At 41.0% G+C, this 17513-nt stretch overlaps 1 protein-coding gene across 3 annotated transcripts; it reads right to left on the bottom strand.

The window, feature by feature from the left end:
* Positions 1 to 11963: 11963 nt before the first annotated feature.
* Positions 11964 to 17506, bottom strand: LOC120542039 (nuclear apoptosis-inducing factor 1-like). Of its 3 annotated transcripts, none has more exons than XM_039774137.1 (3): positions 17452 to 17506; positions 12540 to 14143; positions 11964 to 12430 (listed from the first exon to the last, which is right to left on the bottom strand). In XM_039774137.1, exons 2-3 carry the CDS (start codon positions 12946 to 12948, stop codon positions 12075 to 12077), a joined length of 765 nt encoding a protein of 254 aa, XP_039630071.1. In that variant the 5' UTR covers positions 12949 to 14143; positions 17452 to 17506; the 3' UTR covers positions 11964 to 12074. The 3 variants fall into 3 exon arrangements, with proteins under 3 accessions (XP_039630071.1, XP_039630073.1, XP_039630072.1); XM_039774139.1 differs by lacking the exon at positions 17452 to 17506 and adding an exon at positions 16298 to 16347; XM_039774138.1 differs by lacking the exon at positions 17452 to 17506 and adding an exon at positions 15336 to 15360.
* Between the last annotated feature and the right edge of the window lie 7 nt (positions 17507 to 17513).

The raw sequence follows: 17513 nt of genomic DNA, 5'->3' as shown, positions 1-17513 counted from the left end.
GAAAAAAAAATATTTTATGGAATTCTTGGTAGGATGAGACACCAAGCAAAACAGTGACTCGACATCACCACCTATTGGAATGCAATAACCACCAGGATGAAAGGCCTAGAGCACGGGTATCCAACTCCAGTCCTGGAGGGCTGCAGTGGCTGCCGGTTTTCCTTCCTGCCACTTTCTTCATTAGGGATCAATCTCTGCTGTTAACTGCCTTCTGTTCACTTCATTGTAATTGCTGTGTTTTTAGAGACTCCATAACCCATAAATGGCAGCCAAACAAAAATGAAATGTGAAGTAAGTGAACAGATGGTCAGCTAACTCCAACCTACTTCTCTCCAACCAGTTTCGTAATTAGGAGATGATTTTTGGTGCTAATTAAACCTGTTATTTATTTCCATGACTTGCTGGTGCCACATCAGGAATTTCCAAAACAGTTGTTTTTCTTTTTTCTAAGAGAACCATGAAAATGTTTTATGGATCTGTGCAGATCAACATTACTGAGACCTTCACCTTTCTTTATTTTCAGATATTGTATGATGGACACAGGATAGCTGGTCATGTTTTGGCTCACTGTGTCTCATTATTGTTTGACTGCTAATTAAGTAAAAAGTAACAAGGGGGCTGCATAGTCAATAGCAAGTCAATTACAAATAAGGCAAAAGGAGTTAATTAGCAGTAGAAACTGGTCACTAATTAAGAAAGGGGTTGGAATGAAAGCCTCCAGCAACTGTGGACCTCCACAATTGGAGTTGGACACACCTGGCCTAAAGTATTGTGTTTAAGGCCAATTAATTTAACCATTGCTTACTTTGAAATGTGTTGTGGAAGTGAAATATCTGACACAAAAAAGGTTAGCCTTTAGTACATTAAGAAGCAGAAAATTAAATTTTAGATCCTCTAAATAAAGAGTATAGAAAATGAAAATTAAATTTTAAGAATTTTGAAAAATGCTGATATATAAACAAATAAAAAACTTTCATGTTTACTATTTAGAGTACCATCCAAATCCCAGCTCTGTGACCATAAACTGTAGACTGTTTATTATCCTATACTGTATTTTAAATATGAAAGAGACAATGTGATTTGCAGTGAAGTTGGTGTGGTCAGTTCAGGTAAGAACCTTGCAGCTCAGGCAGATGACACTGAGTGATGGCTCAGTACACCGAGATTCAGAGAGAAATTGTCCAAAATCAAATATTTTCTTAAGTCATCTAAACATTCTATATACAGAATGCCCAATTACAGGATATCCAGTGGGTTCTGAATTTAACATTACTCACAGCACTGCCTGTGCATGTGACAAATAAACTTTGATTTGATTTGGTTTTGAGCTGCAGGAAAAAAATTTAAAATGCTGAAAAATAATCAGCAGTGTCAAAATGTGAAAACGGAAATTAGATGAAGTGGAGGGTAACACAAAATGTTTTTGGGAAAACGCATTGTTGTGACTGTTGTTTAAAAGAGAGTGTCACTGCATTTCTTCAGTGTTTTTTTTTTTTAAATTCTGCAGTTACTGGAAAGTTTTATGCATTGAGTATGACCCAAACACACAAACAAAATCACAAAGTATTGTGAAGTATTTTTTATTTTTAAAATTGTAGTGAAATACAAAGCAAAAACAACTCACAAAAATGAAGAGAAAAATTGCTAATATATCTTAAAAAATTAACTTCTGGCCTGTGATGTTTCAGGCTTAGTTTTCTCGCTTCTGTATTCATTACTATTTATGTTGTTATGTACATTGCTATTTTCATTACTGAATGTCAGTATATACGTTAGCATATATAGCCAGAAAACTGTATGCCTCTATACATTTTAAGTTGAAAACTGTCTTTGTACCTGAGCTTATTTTACTTTTAACACCTGAATTTCAGAAGGGTGTCAAGAATGTTCTCTTAATATGTTAGCTTATAGGTAATAAAAAAAACCTTTGATTTTCTAGGAGGCTGCCTAAAATTAACATTCTATTCTAGGAAATCAAATAGTCATGTAAAATTAACATTAAATTCCCAGAATTTGTTCTTACTGAAAGAAAAAAGGCTGGTGCATTGTCAGTCAGTCATTCTCCAACCCACTATATCCTAGCACAGGGTCACAGGGGTCTGCTGGAGCTAATCCCAGTCAACACAGGGCGCAAGGCAGGAACAAATCCCTGGGCAGGGCGCCAGCCCACCGCAGGTGGATTGTTGCAACAATAAACATTTCTCTTTGGAAAACAGAAGAGACGGTCAGAATATATGCAACAGTGCCACTGGATTGTAAAGTCCATTTTCTTTTTGTAAAAACATGTCACCCAGTTACCTTTAATATTACTTGATAGTTCAAATAGGTATCTGACAATAATGTACATCTTATATACAAGCAGAACAGAGAGTACAAAAAGAGAGTTTGGGGAGCATACAGTATTGTGTATATTGTCCCCTTTTAATTGATTAACATTTCTGCAATATCCTCTATGTTTATTTTTAATTAAATCCATATTTATATAAAATGCAAATATGTTCTGAGATTTTTCAGGTAAGGAAGTTCTGAAATGAGGTAGTCATTCCAGATAAGGTTTTGGTTATACTCACTAATCATGGGATCAGACAGTGTCAATGCATAGGATGTTCATTAACACAAATAAGTACAACATTCATTGAAATGTATATGTATGATAATACAGTTGATGACCCCATAAACTTACATACCCTTGGCAGTGAGATTACTCTTTCCCTTCAACACAGAAGGTGCAGAGACTGAAATTATCATGATACATTCAGATGAAAGTCAGGGGAATATGCTCTGATAAAAACAAGGTTCTTAGAAATGCTGTTGGAAGAGAAGTATCCCAAAATAAGATATTCCAATAAACTGTCTGCTTACTTAGGTTGACTTAAGTGATGCTTTTGATACTATCAAAGCATTCTGTTATGCACAAAATTTAAACATATGTATAATAATGTGTGACAGAAATGATAAATCTTTGGGCCACCATGAAGGCCAACCCTGTAGATTCAAACTAAAATGTGTAGTATAGCATGCTAGAAAGAACAAAGTTAAAACAACACAAGTTTCCATAAGACTGGCTCAAGATGGTGTTGCTTCCGGAGATAAAGGTCCTGGGCAGGAAGAGGCAGGTCCAGGCTGGCTGAAACCAGAAGTGACATCAGAGTTGTCATGGTTGTCAATCTTCTGATCTGCAAAGAGGAGAGAGGAAGAGAAAAGGTATTAGTTGACAGAACCCTCTGGCTTTCCAGAGGAATAGTACAATTATCCAAGCCCTTAAACTGTCCACTATTTACTTGCCTGTGACAGTATGTATAAATCTGAAGTCAGTATTTACTTTCTTCTACCCATAATTAGAAATAGTGCCCCTCAACATTTCATATTGGGGCCAATTATTTTCTCTATATGTCACTTTTTGGAAATATAACTTGAAAATTCTGTGTTAACTTTTATTTGTACACTGATGACATTCAGCTGTATGATCATTTAAACCAATTGATACTACTTCAGTTGCATCAATAAGTAACAGCTTTGTTGATATAAAAATGAACAAATGATAATTGTTTGTATAAAAAAGTTAATTTTCTGCACTTTCTAAATTATGTCTTCATCTTAGAAATATTTCAAAATTAAGATGATTTATTGAAATATATTGAGAAGTGTTGCTCATTCAGTTGTCTCAGGCTGTTTAAATTCCTCACTTTGCAGAAGTAGGTTGGGGTTTCACTCCTTGCCCAAGTGCTTTCCTGACTTTTGCCTTAAGGTACTTCTGTCTAGGTCTGTTGCTTGGCAATGTTTATTAGTAACGAGTCACACGATGGAGATGCTCTGGAAAAAAAGGAAGAATCTAGAATGATGGCCTCAGTCTAGCATTTACTATACAGTATATTCTTGCTTTTGGCATAGGAACGTTTTAATGTTCCTCTTGATTTAATGTTTTAGTTTTTTTGACATGTGACCCGTTCTTGGATTTTATTTTGTTGTGTATGGTGAATTTTGATTCTGCTTTTTGTCTAGTGCATTTTGGATATGTTTGCATGTATATTTTGCCTTTTCTGGCTGTATTTTAGATTCTGACTTTTGCATTATAGACTTTTTTAAATAAATAATTTTACCTTTAATCACGCCTGTTTCATCATGGGCTCCTTGAGTTCTGTATTCTAATCGGGATTCACACATGGTTGTCCCCTACAGAGTGACACACCATTGTATGGCCAGACAGCTCAGCTTTACATCCAGATGAGCCAGCACAGATAAGACTTTTGTACTCACTGTTGTTTTTGTGGGCATGTCCAGACAGCATGAATCTGACATCACCACTGTACAGACAATTCAGGTCACTACAGAGGAATGACCACATAACACCAGTAACAACAACAACAACATTTACTTATATAGCACATTTTCATACAAACAATATAGCTCAAAGTGCTTTACAAAATTAAATAAAAGGTAGTTAATATAAAAAATAAACAAGATTAGGTAATAATATTATACAGTATGTAACAAACAAAAAGGTAAAGTCAAATGGCCAGGAGGACAGAAAAAAAAAAAACTCCAGTTAGGGTGGAATAAACAAAACAAAATCTGCAGGCATTCCAAGGCCAGACGACCACCCAGTCCCCACTGGGCATTCTACCTAACATGGATGTTCTAAGTCAGTCCTTATTGTTTTCAGGCTTCACATGGAAGAAATTGAAGGTCATGGTGATCATGTGGATATCTGGGACACATGCCATTCAATTCATAAACACAGAGGGAAGCATGGTACCTTGGTCAGGTGGTGGTGGACCGGAAGAGACAGCAGAGAATAATACAGATTAGTAGGGAATTACAGAACCCAGAGGAAAATCCATCCATCCCCTTCCGCTTATCCGAGGTCGGGTCGCAGGGGCAGCAGCTTGAGCAGAGATGCCCAGACTTCCTTCTCCCCGGCCACTTCTTCTAACTCTTCCGGGGAAATCCCGAGGCTTCCCAGGCCAGCCGAGAGACATAGTCCTCCAGCGTGTCCTAGGTCTTCCCTGGGGCCTCCTCCCCATTGGATGTGCCCGGAACACCTCACCAGGGAGGCGTCCAGGAGGCATCCTGATCAGATGTCCGAGCCACCTCATCTGACTCCTCTCGATGCGGAGGAGCAGCTGCTCTACTCTAAGCCCCACTCGGATGACTGAGCTTCTCACCCTATCTTTAAGGGAAAGCCCAGACACCCTGTAAAGGAAACTTATTTCAGCCGCTTGTATTTGCGATCTCGTTCTTTCGGTCACTACCAATAGCTTATGACCATAGGCGAGGGTAGGAACATAGATCGACTGGTAAATTGAGAGCTTTGTCTTATGGCTCAGCTCCTTTTTCACCACGACAGACCGATGCAGAGCCCGCATCACTGCAAATGCCGCACCGATCCGCCTGTCGATCTCACACTCCATTTTTCCCTCACTCGTGACTAAGACCCCAAGATACTTGAACTCCTCCACTTGGGGCAGGATCTCTCTCCCAACCCTGAGAGGGCACTCCACCCTTTTCGAGCTGAGGACCATGGTCTCGGATTTGGAGGTGATGATTCTCATCCCAAGCCGCTTCACACTCAGCTGCAAACCGATCCAGAGGGAGCTGATGATCATGGCCTGATGAAGCAAACAGGATAACATCATCTGCAAAAAGCAGTGACCCAATCCTGAGTTCACTAAATCGGACCCCCTCAACACCCTGGCTGCGCCTAGAAATTCTGTCCATAAAAGTTATGAACAGAATCGGTGACAAAGGGCAGCCCTGGCAGAGTCCAACTCTCACTGGAAACAGGTCTGACTTACTGCCGGCAATGCCACACTGTTCGTCCTGAATCCGAGGTTCGACTATCCGACGGACCCTCCTCTCCAGAATGCCCAAATAGTGTGATCCCTCTGTAGTTGGAACACACACCCTCCTGTCCCCCTTCTTAAAGAGGGGGACCATCACCCCAGTCTGCCAATGCAGAGGAAAATGATAATTCAATCCCCATATAAGCTAACATGAATACAACTAAAATGTAGCCATTTTAAAATTATGGGTTTTTAGCAGTTTTTTTTTTTAATTGTTCTATAGTATTAGCCTGGCAAATTTCTTTTGGTAAAGTATTCCAATTTTTAGGTGCATAACAGCAAAAACCTGCCTCCTCATTTCTTTTAACCTTGGCTCTTGGAATTATAAGCAGACCACCATTTGAAGATCTAAGGTTACGACTTGGAGTGTAAGAGGACAAACATTCCAAAATATTGGACAGGGGAAGATTATTTAAGGTTTCGTAAACCATTAGTAATATTTTAAAATCAATTCTAAGTGACACAGGTAACCAATGTAATGATGCTAAGACTGGTGAGATGTGCTCAGATTTTACTTAACAGTGAGTACTTAATTTCACTAACTTCCAATTAAGCTAATAGACAATTTCAAAAACCTTATTCCAACGGAAAGACTAGAATAACTTAGCACCCCCAACTCCAATTTCCAGAACCTACTACTGGAGGGCATACATTACAGTCTCATTATGAGGATTGGTTTAACATTCTGAGGTTACATAAAACTAGTGTAGGAGGCAGAACCTTCAGCAATAAAGCGCTCAAGACTCTATTTGTCAATATTAGAGAAGCTCTACAGGACTCAACATTTAAATCAAAGTTTAGTACTAATTTATTTGGCTAGCATATTCCTGTTAGAGTTGTTTAGGTTGTGACATGTTGTTATCTTATATTGCTAATGAAAGTACTAATTGATTTTGTTTAGCAATTCCTAAATCAGTTCCATTTTCTTTCTCTTCTCTGTGTCTGTGTTGGCACATGGTCTGCCTTGAAGTAAATCACTTGTGATAGACCTATTATATATACAGCAATATTTTTGTACATATTGGAGGCTGTCATCAATATGCTTTGTGTTTATGCTGAACTTCATATATTCATATTATATTTGTAATTACTATATTGCATAATGAGCTCATAAGTTAAAATGCACCTAATTAAAAAAAAAATTCTGGTGAATCATTTTACTTCATCACACACTGAGAGGAACTCACATACAGTAACTTTACATCTAAAAAATGGCATCCATAGGAGTGTAGTACAATAAGAACAAAGTTACCTAACAATTTCAAACAAGTGTTCTGTCTCGCCGTTTGACATGGAAATGGAATATAATGCACAAATTCAACATTTTGTGAAACAGAACAAAGAGGATTTTAAAGACAATACGTGAAAAGGAGGGGCATGGCAGCACTGTGCTTGTGTATCTTGTAGAGGGCAAACAAATCACTTTTTTCATTTTGTAATATAGTCGGCTAAATTGTGTTAGTATATTATTGTCTAAATCAGTGTTTAACAACCACTGGGTTACAGTCCCCAGTTGTTTTGTGGGCTGCCACTGGTGCGTTGGGGGTTTCTGTTGTTGAGTGCACGAGTGGATCATGGTTGGTTGCCAACATCAGCAGTTGTTTCATCAATGGGGACGTCACTCCTTGATTGTGGGTCATCAATTTACATGAAAAGGTAAAACTGGGTTGCAAGACAGTAAAGGTTGAGAAACACTAAGTGACAAATTTCAGTAACACAGTTCATTATTCACAATAGAAAAACGTCAGAGATAAGATACAGACCTAACAGAAACATGACCAAAATACAAGTTGGTCATAACAGCTCAGACTATTTGTGGCTCACTGAGCAACTCTTAACTGCTGATTTTTAAATTGTCTCACACAAAAAAAACTTATGGACAGTTTTAACTCTAATATCAAAATTGCTGGTATTATATGGATATAATAAGTAATAGCCACAAATTTTCAGATTATCTAGCAACCACTACATGACAGCAAACAATATTACTTTACTAATTTTAACATACATCACATGAAACTAATTAACTCTCAAACATGAATGGAATTGCTTAAAAACATGGATGAGACTAATAAATCAAGAGGTGGCAGAAGGCAAAAAAAAACAAACAAAAAAAAATATCAGAATGGCTTCATTTACACACCGAGCATTGACCAACTAAATATTCATGTACACAACTGTTAATATGCTTTCTCCAGTTAAACCTTCACGATCAGGTTTGAAGGTTAGGTACTTGGTTGGGTTTCTTTTAGGGGTGGAAGCATTTCTGAGTCACATAACCACACAGAAGCATATGGCTGTATCAAGATACTTCTTACTTAAACTGGTTTTCAGTATCTGCTGGTAGGTTCTACGTATTTGTATGTCATAGTGCTTATAAACCATGCTTATTCTACACTATGCTTTTAAGTGAATTTCCCCTTGGGATTAATAAAGTATCTATCTATCTATCTAAGAGTAAGCACCATCTCCAAGCACTCACATATTGTATTTAACATCCTTCCACAGATGACCATAAAGATTGCTAATATACAGTACTGTATATATTGTGGCAGTAGAGGTTCCGACCCACCTCTTGAACCCTCAGGTACCAGTCCAGACAACAGGTAAAAGTCCCAGACTCTTTTATTAATTAACAATAACGTGCACAAAGCACCCTCTACTCTACTCATAAACTTAATAACCAACAATACTACTCTCTCCTCCTCGCCCAGACACTTCGCCCCTCTACCTCCCAGCTCAGCGTCAGGGCTTCCCCACAATCCTTTTATACACCCTGACCCGGAGGTGTTCCTGCACAATCAGTCCACAGTTCCTTATTCCTTCCGGGTCCGGGTAAACAGTCCTTTTCTTCAACCTGGGAGCACGTTGTTCCTTCCTGTCACGTGACCGTGACGTACTCCCGGGTTATAGGGCACATAAGAGCCCACGAGCCCCCCAACAGCGACTCCCAGTGGCCCCCAAGGTATTCAGCAGGGCTGTGTATAAACACACCCTGCTGGAACTCAGGGCACGATCCTGCTGTCGGGAAAGCTCCTCCTGGCGGCCTGGGGGTGAGGGCCGGAACACAAAGCCGGCAGTCCTCCACAATATATACATTTTTATAAATACTGTGGTGAATGGCCGGGGCTTTTACCCATCCAGGATGCCTCAACAATGGAAGGACCGGGGGAGATACCTTATTCAGGGCATTACCTTCCCCAGAGTGCTATGTGGCAGCCCCCTTGGGTTGCAGTGGTGACTTAGACTCCCACAGGGCTCCTTGGGAATTGGGGTTCCATAGGCCCTGTAGGAACTGTAGAGCCCTGTGTGGCAGCACTTCCGCCAAACCAAGAGGTGCTGTCGGAAGAAGTTCGTTGGACACCTGGAGCACTTCTGAATGTCCTATAAAAGGTGCCAGCCACCACCACTCTGACAGCCACAGTCAGGGGTAGGTGGACAAAGCTTGCTGGAGAAGAAGTGGAGTTTGAGAGTGAGAAAGAGAGAGGAAGAAAAAGAACTGAATTTATGTAGTGTTGTGCTGTGTGCTTGAACTGTGCTGTACAGGTGGGAAACAGGGAAGGCATTTGCCACATAGAAAAAGAAGAAAAAATAAAAGCATGTGTGCTAAACTTGTCTGCCTGTGTCAGGGTTTGGGCAGCCTGAGCACCTTCTAGTGGCCACAGTACTTACTATTACAGATTTTCATTGCCTGCAATAATGGATTTTTTCTTCACTGTAAAATATCTCTGTTCCTTAAACCAGTGGTTCTTACCTTCAGTCCCAGGGAGCACCTGAGGCTGACGGATTTTGTTCCCACCAGTTAGTTAGGTACTTAGTGAGTCATTTTTACCCAAAACTGATCTAATTGTTTAATTAGCTGTTGTGGACTGTGCCCGGCAGTTTATTCCGGCCAAGTCCCCCAAGCCGCCAGATGGAGCCCTCCCTGCAGTATGGAGGTGCCCCTAAGACCAGCAGGGAGTCATGGACTATGTAGTTTTTATTCTCAGCCCTGCTGGATACCACAGGGGCCGCAAGAGGGAGCTGCAGGGAGGACCAGAGACTTATTTGTACACTATGACCCGGAAGTTCGTCATAGGAAGAGCGACAGACTTCCGGGATGAAGAAAAGTACTTTTTACCTGACCCGGAAGTGATACAAGATCACATGGACTGGGGACTGGGAATACTTCCGGGTCAGGGAATATAAAAGGACTGAGGGAACTCCCAGACGGCGAGCTGAGCTGGGTGGTAGGAGGGCAACGCGTCTGGGAGTGGAGGATTGTGATTATTATTGTTATTGTGGTTTATGAATAGTGTGGAGTGGAGGGTGCTTAGTGCACGTTGTTATAATAAAAAGAATAATTGTAGCACTTTTACCAGGTGTTTGGCGTGGTACCTGAGGGTTCAAGGGAGCACTACTGCCCCCTACTGCGACACTGTTCATTTTATTTCTTCTCTTATTTTGCATTCAGAAAAGTGCATTAGCTAGGTTAGGTGAGTCCAGGTGGATAAATACTGGAGGCGATGTCAGATAGAACAGTGTTAATCATCCTTTCTGCAGAAGGTATTTCCCATGCACACGCATGTGACAAAACACCCATCCCCAGCAAAGATCTGGTAACTCAAGCCATGAGGTCATGGACACAAGACAAAGCATCATCATTGGCGTGGAGAGCACCTCAAAGAAGGAGGACTTTGAACCAAAAAGCAGAAGGTCCAAGAATCATCTACCATGGGGATTTGACACTTTCGTGCGGCGCCATCCACTGTAAAGGAGCATGGTCTGTTACCAGAGTGAACTCGCATCCCAGGAAGTAGTACCTCACCTGGGGCCTCATGTATAAACAGTGCGTACGCACAGAAATGTTGCGCAAGAACTTTTCCACGTTCAAATCGCAATGTATAAAACCTACACTTGCCGTAAAGCTACGCACTTTTCCACGGTACCTCATGCCTTGTCGTACGCAAGTTCTCCGCTCGGTTTTGCAGACTGGCGGCACCCAGCGTCAAAGCAGTGCTACTGTTCCTGTGTGGTGAACCTATTCTTAGATCCACATCCACGACGGCGGCTTTATCAAATACACTGAAATTAACTGCATATCGTTCATGAATTTAAGGCACCTGATTGTAATCAACCTGTAATATAACGGTGCACAGAATGGCCAAACTATTCCACTAGCATGGCTGCTTTAGCGTTGCTAGAGGACCTCGCAAATGGAAGGCTTAGAAAAGAATGCGTATTCCGAGATCATACTGATTTCTTGGCACATGATGATGACTGGCTTCTAAGTCGGTTTAGATTTCCAAGAGCAATCCTCTTGGAGCTGTGTGCTGAACTGGCGCCGGCTTTACAAAGGCAGACCGTAAGGAATTGTGCTCTACCTGCTCCTTTGCAAGTTTTGTCCACTCTCGGGTTTTTAGCCACAGGAGCTTTTCAGCGTGAACTGGCTGACCGATCCGGTATTTCTCAGTGATCACTGAGTCGTGCCATGCCAGCTGTATGGGATGGTATTATCTGCTTGTCAAGCAGATATATAAGATTTCCGTACACTACGGTTGAACAGGCAAACATCAAAGCGCAATTTGCAGCAACGTCCAATTTTCCCAATGTAATCGGAGCGATCGACTGCACACACATTACTATAAAGGCACCTTCACAGAATGAATTTGTGTATGTGAATAGAAAGCATTTTCACTCTATTAATGTGCAAGTCATCAGTGATGCGAAAATGCGCCTCACTAATGTTGTTGCGAGATGGCCTGGCTCAACTCATGATTCATTCATCCTGAGACATAGTAGTGTGGGGAACAAACTTGAAAATGGTGCTGTGCGTGATGGCTGGATTTTCGGTAAGATAAGACATTCATTACCATTTTGGTTACAGTTGTATGTTATCTGTACGATGTAACCATATAACACAATTACTTAGGTGACTGTGGGTACCTGCTGAAGACGTGGCTCCTCACCCCTCTCGCCAACCCACTGACTGAACAAGAGCGACGTTATACTGACCTTCACTCACGGGCTCGGGCGGTGGTAGAACGTACTATAGGGCAGCTTAAGGGCCGTTGGCGCTGCCTGGATAAGACTGGTGGAGTGCTGCTCTATAGTCCACACAAAGTCTGTCGATCGCAAGCATGTACCATTCTACATAATATGGCACTCCTTCGTAACTTGCCGGTACCTGAAGAGATGCGGTATGATGAACCTGACCCTGGACCACCAAATGATCAGCCACACCGGACAGCATTACAATGTCGAATGGATGTAATAGACAGAATGTAAAAACAGGTAAGTGGATTCATCATTTATTTTCTTACCAAATACAGTTAATTTTTCGCTAATGTCATGCAATACGTCCTTGATATTTCTTAGTTCATTGGCTACATCCCGTTGTGCACTGGCCACATCTCTCACCGCATTCACCAATGCATTTTGTGATTCTAGGACTGCATCAGTCAGTACACGGCCAGATGATCGTCCACCAGTTTCCGAAGCAGGGGTGTGTGAGCAGCCAGCGCCCGAAGATGTGGTCGGCACAGAAGCAGCACCAGCATCGCCCGGAACCATATTCTCCTCATTTGGGTCAGCTTTTGTACTATTGTCTAGAAGTAAATAAACAGTAATTAATACCTGATTGTTTTGTCTTATAACTCATGCAAAGTTTTTACACGAGTATAGATAATGGTAATCAAAAAAGAAATAAAAACTCACCGGCACCTGTGGTGATGTCAGAATCTCCCTCACCCGCAGGTAGAATGCCGACAATGAGTGTGTCGCCAATTATTGCTGCAACTCGCTGTTCAAATGGTGTGAGCTCCGGGAGTTCAGTGCCTCTTCCAGTGGAGCTAACATGCAGACGATGAGCTGCCACTCTCCTTTTCACGGCAACTTTGATGTCTGACCACTTCTTTTTTAATTCGCTCACAGTACGATCTTCTGCCCCAGCACTCTTGACTGCGTCCGCCACGCTATGCCACTCCATCACTTTCCTTTTGTTGCTGATGCCGCTTCCTAGGTTGCTAAATAAAACATTTTTCCTGGCCTCTATTTCAGATAGCAAGACCTCCATTTCACAATCGCTGAAGTTTTTTTTTTTTTTTTTCCCACGTGCTTTTGCCATTGTCTTGCTGAAGCGCTGACGGTAAGGGGCTATTTATATTGATTTGCATATTCAAAGAGGCGTAATTCTGGGAGGAGTTGGGGTGGGGCAGTAAGCTCGTGCACGTGCGCTAATTTCCACGCTGACTGGGATTTATGTAGCGAAAGAACGTGGAAGTTGGAGTACGCACAGATTCCTGCATCTGAAATTTTGTGTGCGTAAGCACATTTCGGCTTTTGTGCTTACGCCATGTTATAGTGCGAGTTCTACGCACGGCGTTATACATGAGGCCCCTGGTTAATAGCACATTTGATTGTAAGAGCTTCCCATTCTACTACCGTATACCTGGTTTCCCGATCCAGAAGTTTCTGGGTCAAGTAAACTATGGAATGTTCTACACCATCGATGCTTTGGCTCAGGATGGCACCCAGACCTGTTTCCGAAGTATTGGTCTGTAAGATAGACTGCCAAGTCTGTTAGAGGCACTGCCCTCTAAGAGAAGCAGGGTACAAACATGCAATAGTAACCTGCCAGTTCCAAGAAAGCTTGAACCTTCCTCTTGGTTTTCTGACAGGGCCATTTAAGGATGCCTTCAACTTTAGAACATTGTGGATGTACGGTACCTCTGCTCACTAACTCATTAACCTAAATATTTAACCTCAGTTAATCCAAAAGTACGTTTTTTTCAGATTTGTTTTCAGTCCGGCTTTGCTTAGTGCCAGCAGCACTGTACACACATGCTGTATGTGATCCTTCTATGTCCCAGAATAGATGACTATGCCATCTAAGACTTGGTGGGAACGTAGCACTCTATCCACCAGATGCTGGAAAAGGTTGATTGGGCCCAGTGTAAGCCAAACAGGAGAACCTAATAATGCCAGTGTCCACTCAGGGTACTGAATGTGTTTTTTTCCTTTGCGGATTCCATTAAAGGAATTTGCCAATATCTTTTTGTCATGTCCAGTGTGGTCAAATTGTTAAGCTACTGGGAGGTGATAAGGGCGCTCTCCGACAATAACCCTAGGTTCTGTAACAATATCGTGTGCATTTAGTGTGGTTCGCCCAGGCTATTGATCGACCACTTCCAGGACAGCTAGGTCAGGTAGACTGAATAGGATGGCAGCTCTTCTGAATCTAAGGCATTCTTGGTGAAGGAGGGGGTTCCAGGTATGAACCCCTGAGGTGACATCAAATGGAACGGTGTCAATCATTCTTTCTGCAGAAGAGGAAGAAAATAGGTTGTCAGTACACAATGCCATCTCCTGTCTTGGCAGAGAATTACTGTCACCCAAGCTTTCATGCTGTTTCCCAAGCACATGCGTGTGACAATGCTTTGAACACAAACACACTCCTGCTTCATTCGGTAAAATTTTAGCATAACCAGTTCGTAATTTCTTGATTGCTACAAAAAAAAAGAAAACTAGAATTATGAGCCTGCCTAAATGACATATGAAAACCTGCAATCTCAGGGGCCTCCAGGACTGAACTTGAGAACCACTGGCCTAAACTACCAGTTTTGTCTACTAGAAACACACTATTATTACACAGCTCTACTGACAAAAAAGAGTAATATCAAAATCAAATCAACATTTACAAGATAAACAGTGTGTCAAGCACTATTATAGATGTTTCTTTTAATCTGCCATGTTACCCATTCCTTGTCCATCTGTAACTAACCAGGCACATGATTAAAAATATATTTAAAAGTGGATTACACTATAATAAACTTTTTTTCAAACCTGCTTACTTTGAAACAATGAAGTCAAACACCAAAATATAAAATACTATTTAAAAGATTTGAACATAAGCAAGACTGAAGCAAATACATATAATCAATATACACTCACCTAAAGGATTATTAGGAACACCTGTTCAATTTCTCATTAATGCAATTATCTAATCAACCAATCACATGGCAGTTACTTCAATGCATTTAGGGGTGTGGTCCTGGTCAAGACAATCTCCTGAACTCCAAACTGAATGTCAGAATGGGAAAGAAAGGTGATTTAAGCAATTTTGAGCGTGGCATGGTTGTTGGTGCCAGACGGGCCGGTCTGAGTATTTCACAATCTGCTCAGTTACTGGGATTTTCATGCACAACCATTTCTAGGGTTTACAAAGAATGGTGTGAAAAGGGAAAAACATCCAGTATGCGGCAGTCCTGTGGGCGAAAATGCCTTGTTGATGCTAGAGGTCAGAGGAGAATGGGCCGACTGATTCAAGCTGATAGAAGAGCAACTTTGACTGAAATAACCACTCGTTACAACCGAGGTATGCAGCAAAGCATTTGTGAAGCCACAACACGCACAACCTTGAGGCGGATGGGCTGCAACAGCAGAAGACCCCACCGGGTACCACTAATCTCCACTACGAATAGGAAAAAGAGGCTACAATTTGAACAAGCTCACCAAAATTGGACAGTTGAAGACTGGAAAAATGTTGCCTGGTCTGATGAGTCTCGATTTCTGTTGAGACATTCAAATGGTAGAGTCAGAATTTGGCGTAAACAGAATGAGAACATGGATCCATCATGCCTTGTTACCACTGTGCAGGCTGGTGCTGGTGGTGTAATGGTGTGGGGGATGTTTTCTTGGCACACTTTAGGCCCCTTAGTGCCAACTGGGCATTGTTTAAATGCCACAGGCTACCTGAGCATTGTTTCTGACCTTGCCCATCCCTTCAAGACCACCATGTACCCATCCTCTGATGGCTACTTCCAGCAGGATAATGCACCATGTCACAAAGCTCGAATCATTTCAAATTGGTTTCTTGAACATGACAATGAGTTCACTGTACTAAAATGGCCCCCACAGTCACCAGATCTCAACCCAATAGAGCATCTTTGGGATGTGGTGGAACGGGAGCTTCGTGCCCTGGATGTGCATCCCACAAATCTCCATCAACTGCAAGATGCTATCCTATCAATATGGGCCAACATTTCTAAAGAATGCTTTCAGCACCTTGTTAAATCAATGCCACATAGAATTAAGGCAGTTCTGAAGGAGACAGGGGGTCAAACACCGTATTAGTGTGGTGTTCCTAATAATCCTTTAGGTGAGTGTACAGTACATATAATGTAAAGCTGACTTCATTCACACACACACACACTCTACACTAATTCTTGTTTAGTTAAAAAGCTGAATTTTTTCTGGTTGGTACATAAGTAAATTGGTACTAGGCCAGTAGGTATCCTCTAAGAAAGAAAATTTCAATATCTCAGTATTTTGGGGTAAGAAAAACATCTTACAATAGAAAAACTAAATACCCCAAAACCTTAAAAATGCTTTGACTGAAATTTGGTGATGTTATACAGAAAACAAAATTAGCCAAAACCTGTTTGTCAATATTTATTAATATTATATTAACTTACATGTGCTGTGTGGCACTGCCAGGTGGTTTTATGCAAAAAAAAAAAAGGTTGCAACAGAAGCAATTGACAGCAAAAGTAGGCAAAAGACAAGGCTGGAAAAAACAAACATAACCATATTTGCCATGTACAACACTTTGTGAAATGGAAAAAAGAAAGTTTAGCGAAAGTTCAACAAAGCTCAAGGATGATGAAAAGCTAAATGGTTAGCAAGTAGCATAAAACATGAATGCTGGTGCCAGGAGGTGTGGCTGTGAATTTTCGTGTTGCTTTGGCAGAAGCAAAAAGGTAGAGAGAGAGAAGTAGAGATTGGAAAGGTATTATCAGAACCGAGATAAGGTGGACAGATGCTGTACGTTTAAACTTATTTGGCCCACCATGATCTACTCCGTTATAATTTACACTCTATGTACCCTCGACCACACCATACATGTTCGTCTGCTACCTTTAGGTGAGGGTAACCCATACCCCCATATCAACGTGTGGCAGCCTACAATAATACAATAGATATGTCCATGGTGCGGATCAGGCACTGACATTCTACACGCTACTACTGCCCTGATTGCGAGGTCGTGAGGTGCGTTCGTAGTAAACCTGGTTCAGTACAGCAGTAGACCCTTGATATACCTTTCCTACTGTATTTATAGTAACGTTTTATTAATTACATTTTTCCTTGTTTAAAAAATATTTTTGTGTCGTAAACATAACGCTAAGAAGTCTACGAACAAATACTTCCATCGCCGCTCGACAACCTTTTGGTATGAAAGCTCCATTGGTTTGTGCCATTTTCACTTCAACCCTGTTGTGATTTTTTTTTACTTAAAAACGCAATTTATGACAATGAATTTAAAAGTTATTTAAAAAATGGTCAAATAGGGAAAGCCGAAGATTTATCAGCAGCCCTTCCTATTTATTTTGATATATTATTGCTCAATAGCAATCAGATAAAGATGACCCCCAAAAGGCAAAAAACGCACGAGATGGTACATTAAAAATAACGCTAATGGAGACTATGTCCGCTTTTAATAATGCAGTATTAATTTAGCACAAACGTTTCAGTTCTGACTGGTTTAAAACTCTGGCCAAATAATTTAATATAATCTTACAAATAACTTTAATCGCAACGAGCCGTCATCTTTAAGACAACCAAAACCCACCTCACTCTGTTAAGATGAACAAACTCTCATTGACGTAAACGTCGTAAGGTCGTACGTACGTA

This window comes from Polypterus senegalus, chromosome 13 (assembly GCF_016835505.1).
Source record: "Polypterus senegalus isolate Bchr_013 chromosome 13, ASM1683550v1, whole genome shotgun sequence".
Taxonomy (NCBI): domain Eukaryota; kingdom Metazoa; phylum Chordata; class Cladistia; order Polypteriformes; family Polypteridae; genus Polypterus; species Polypterus senegalus.
Note: the sequence above shows the minus strand (reverse complement) of the source record. Positions and strands in the feature narration are given on the sequence as shown.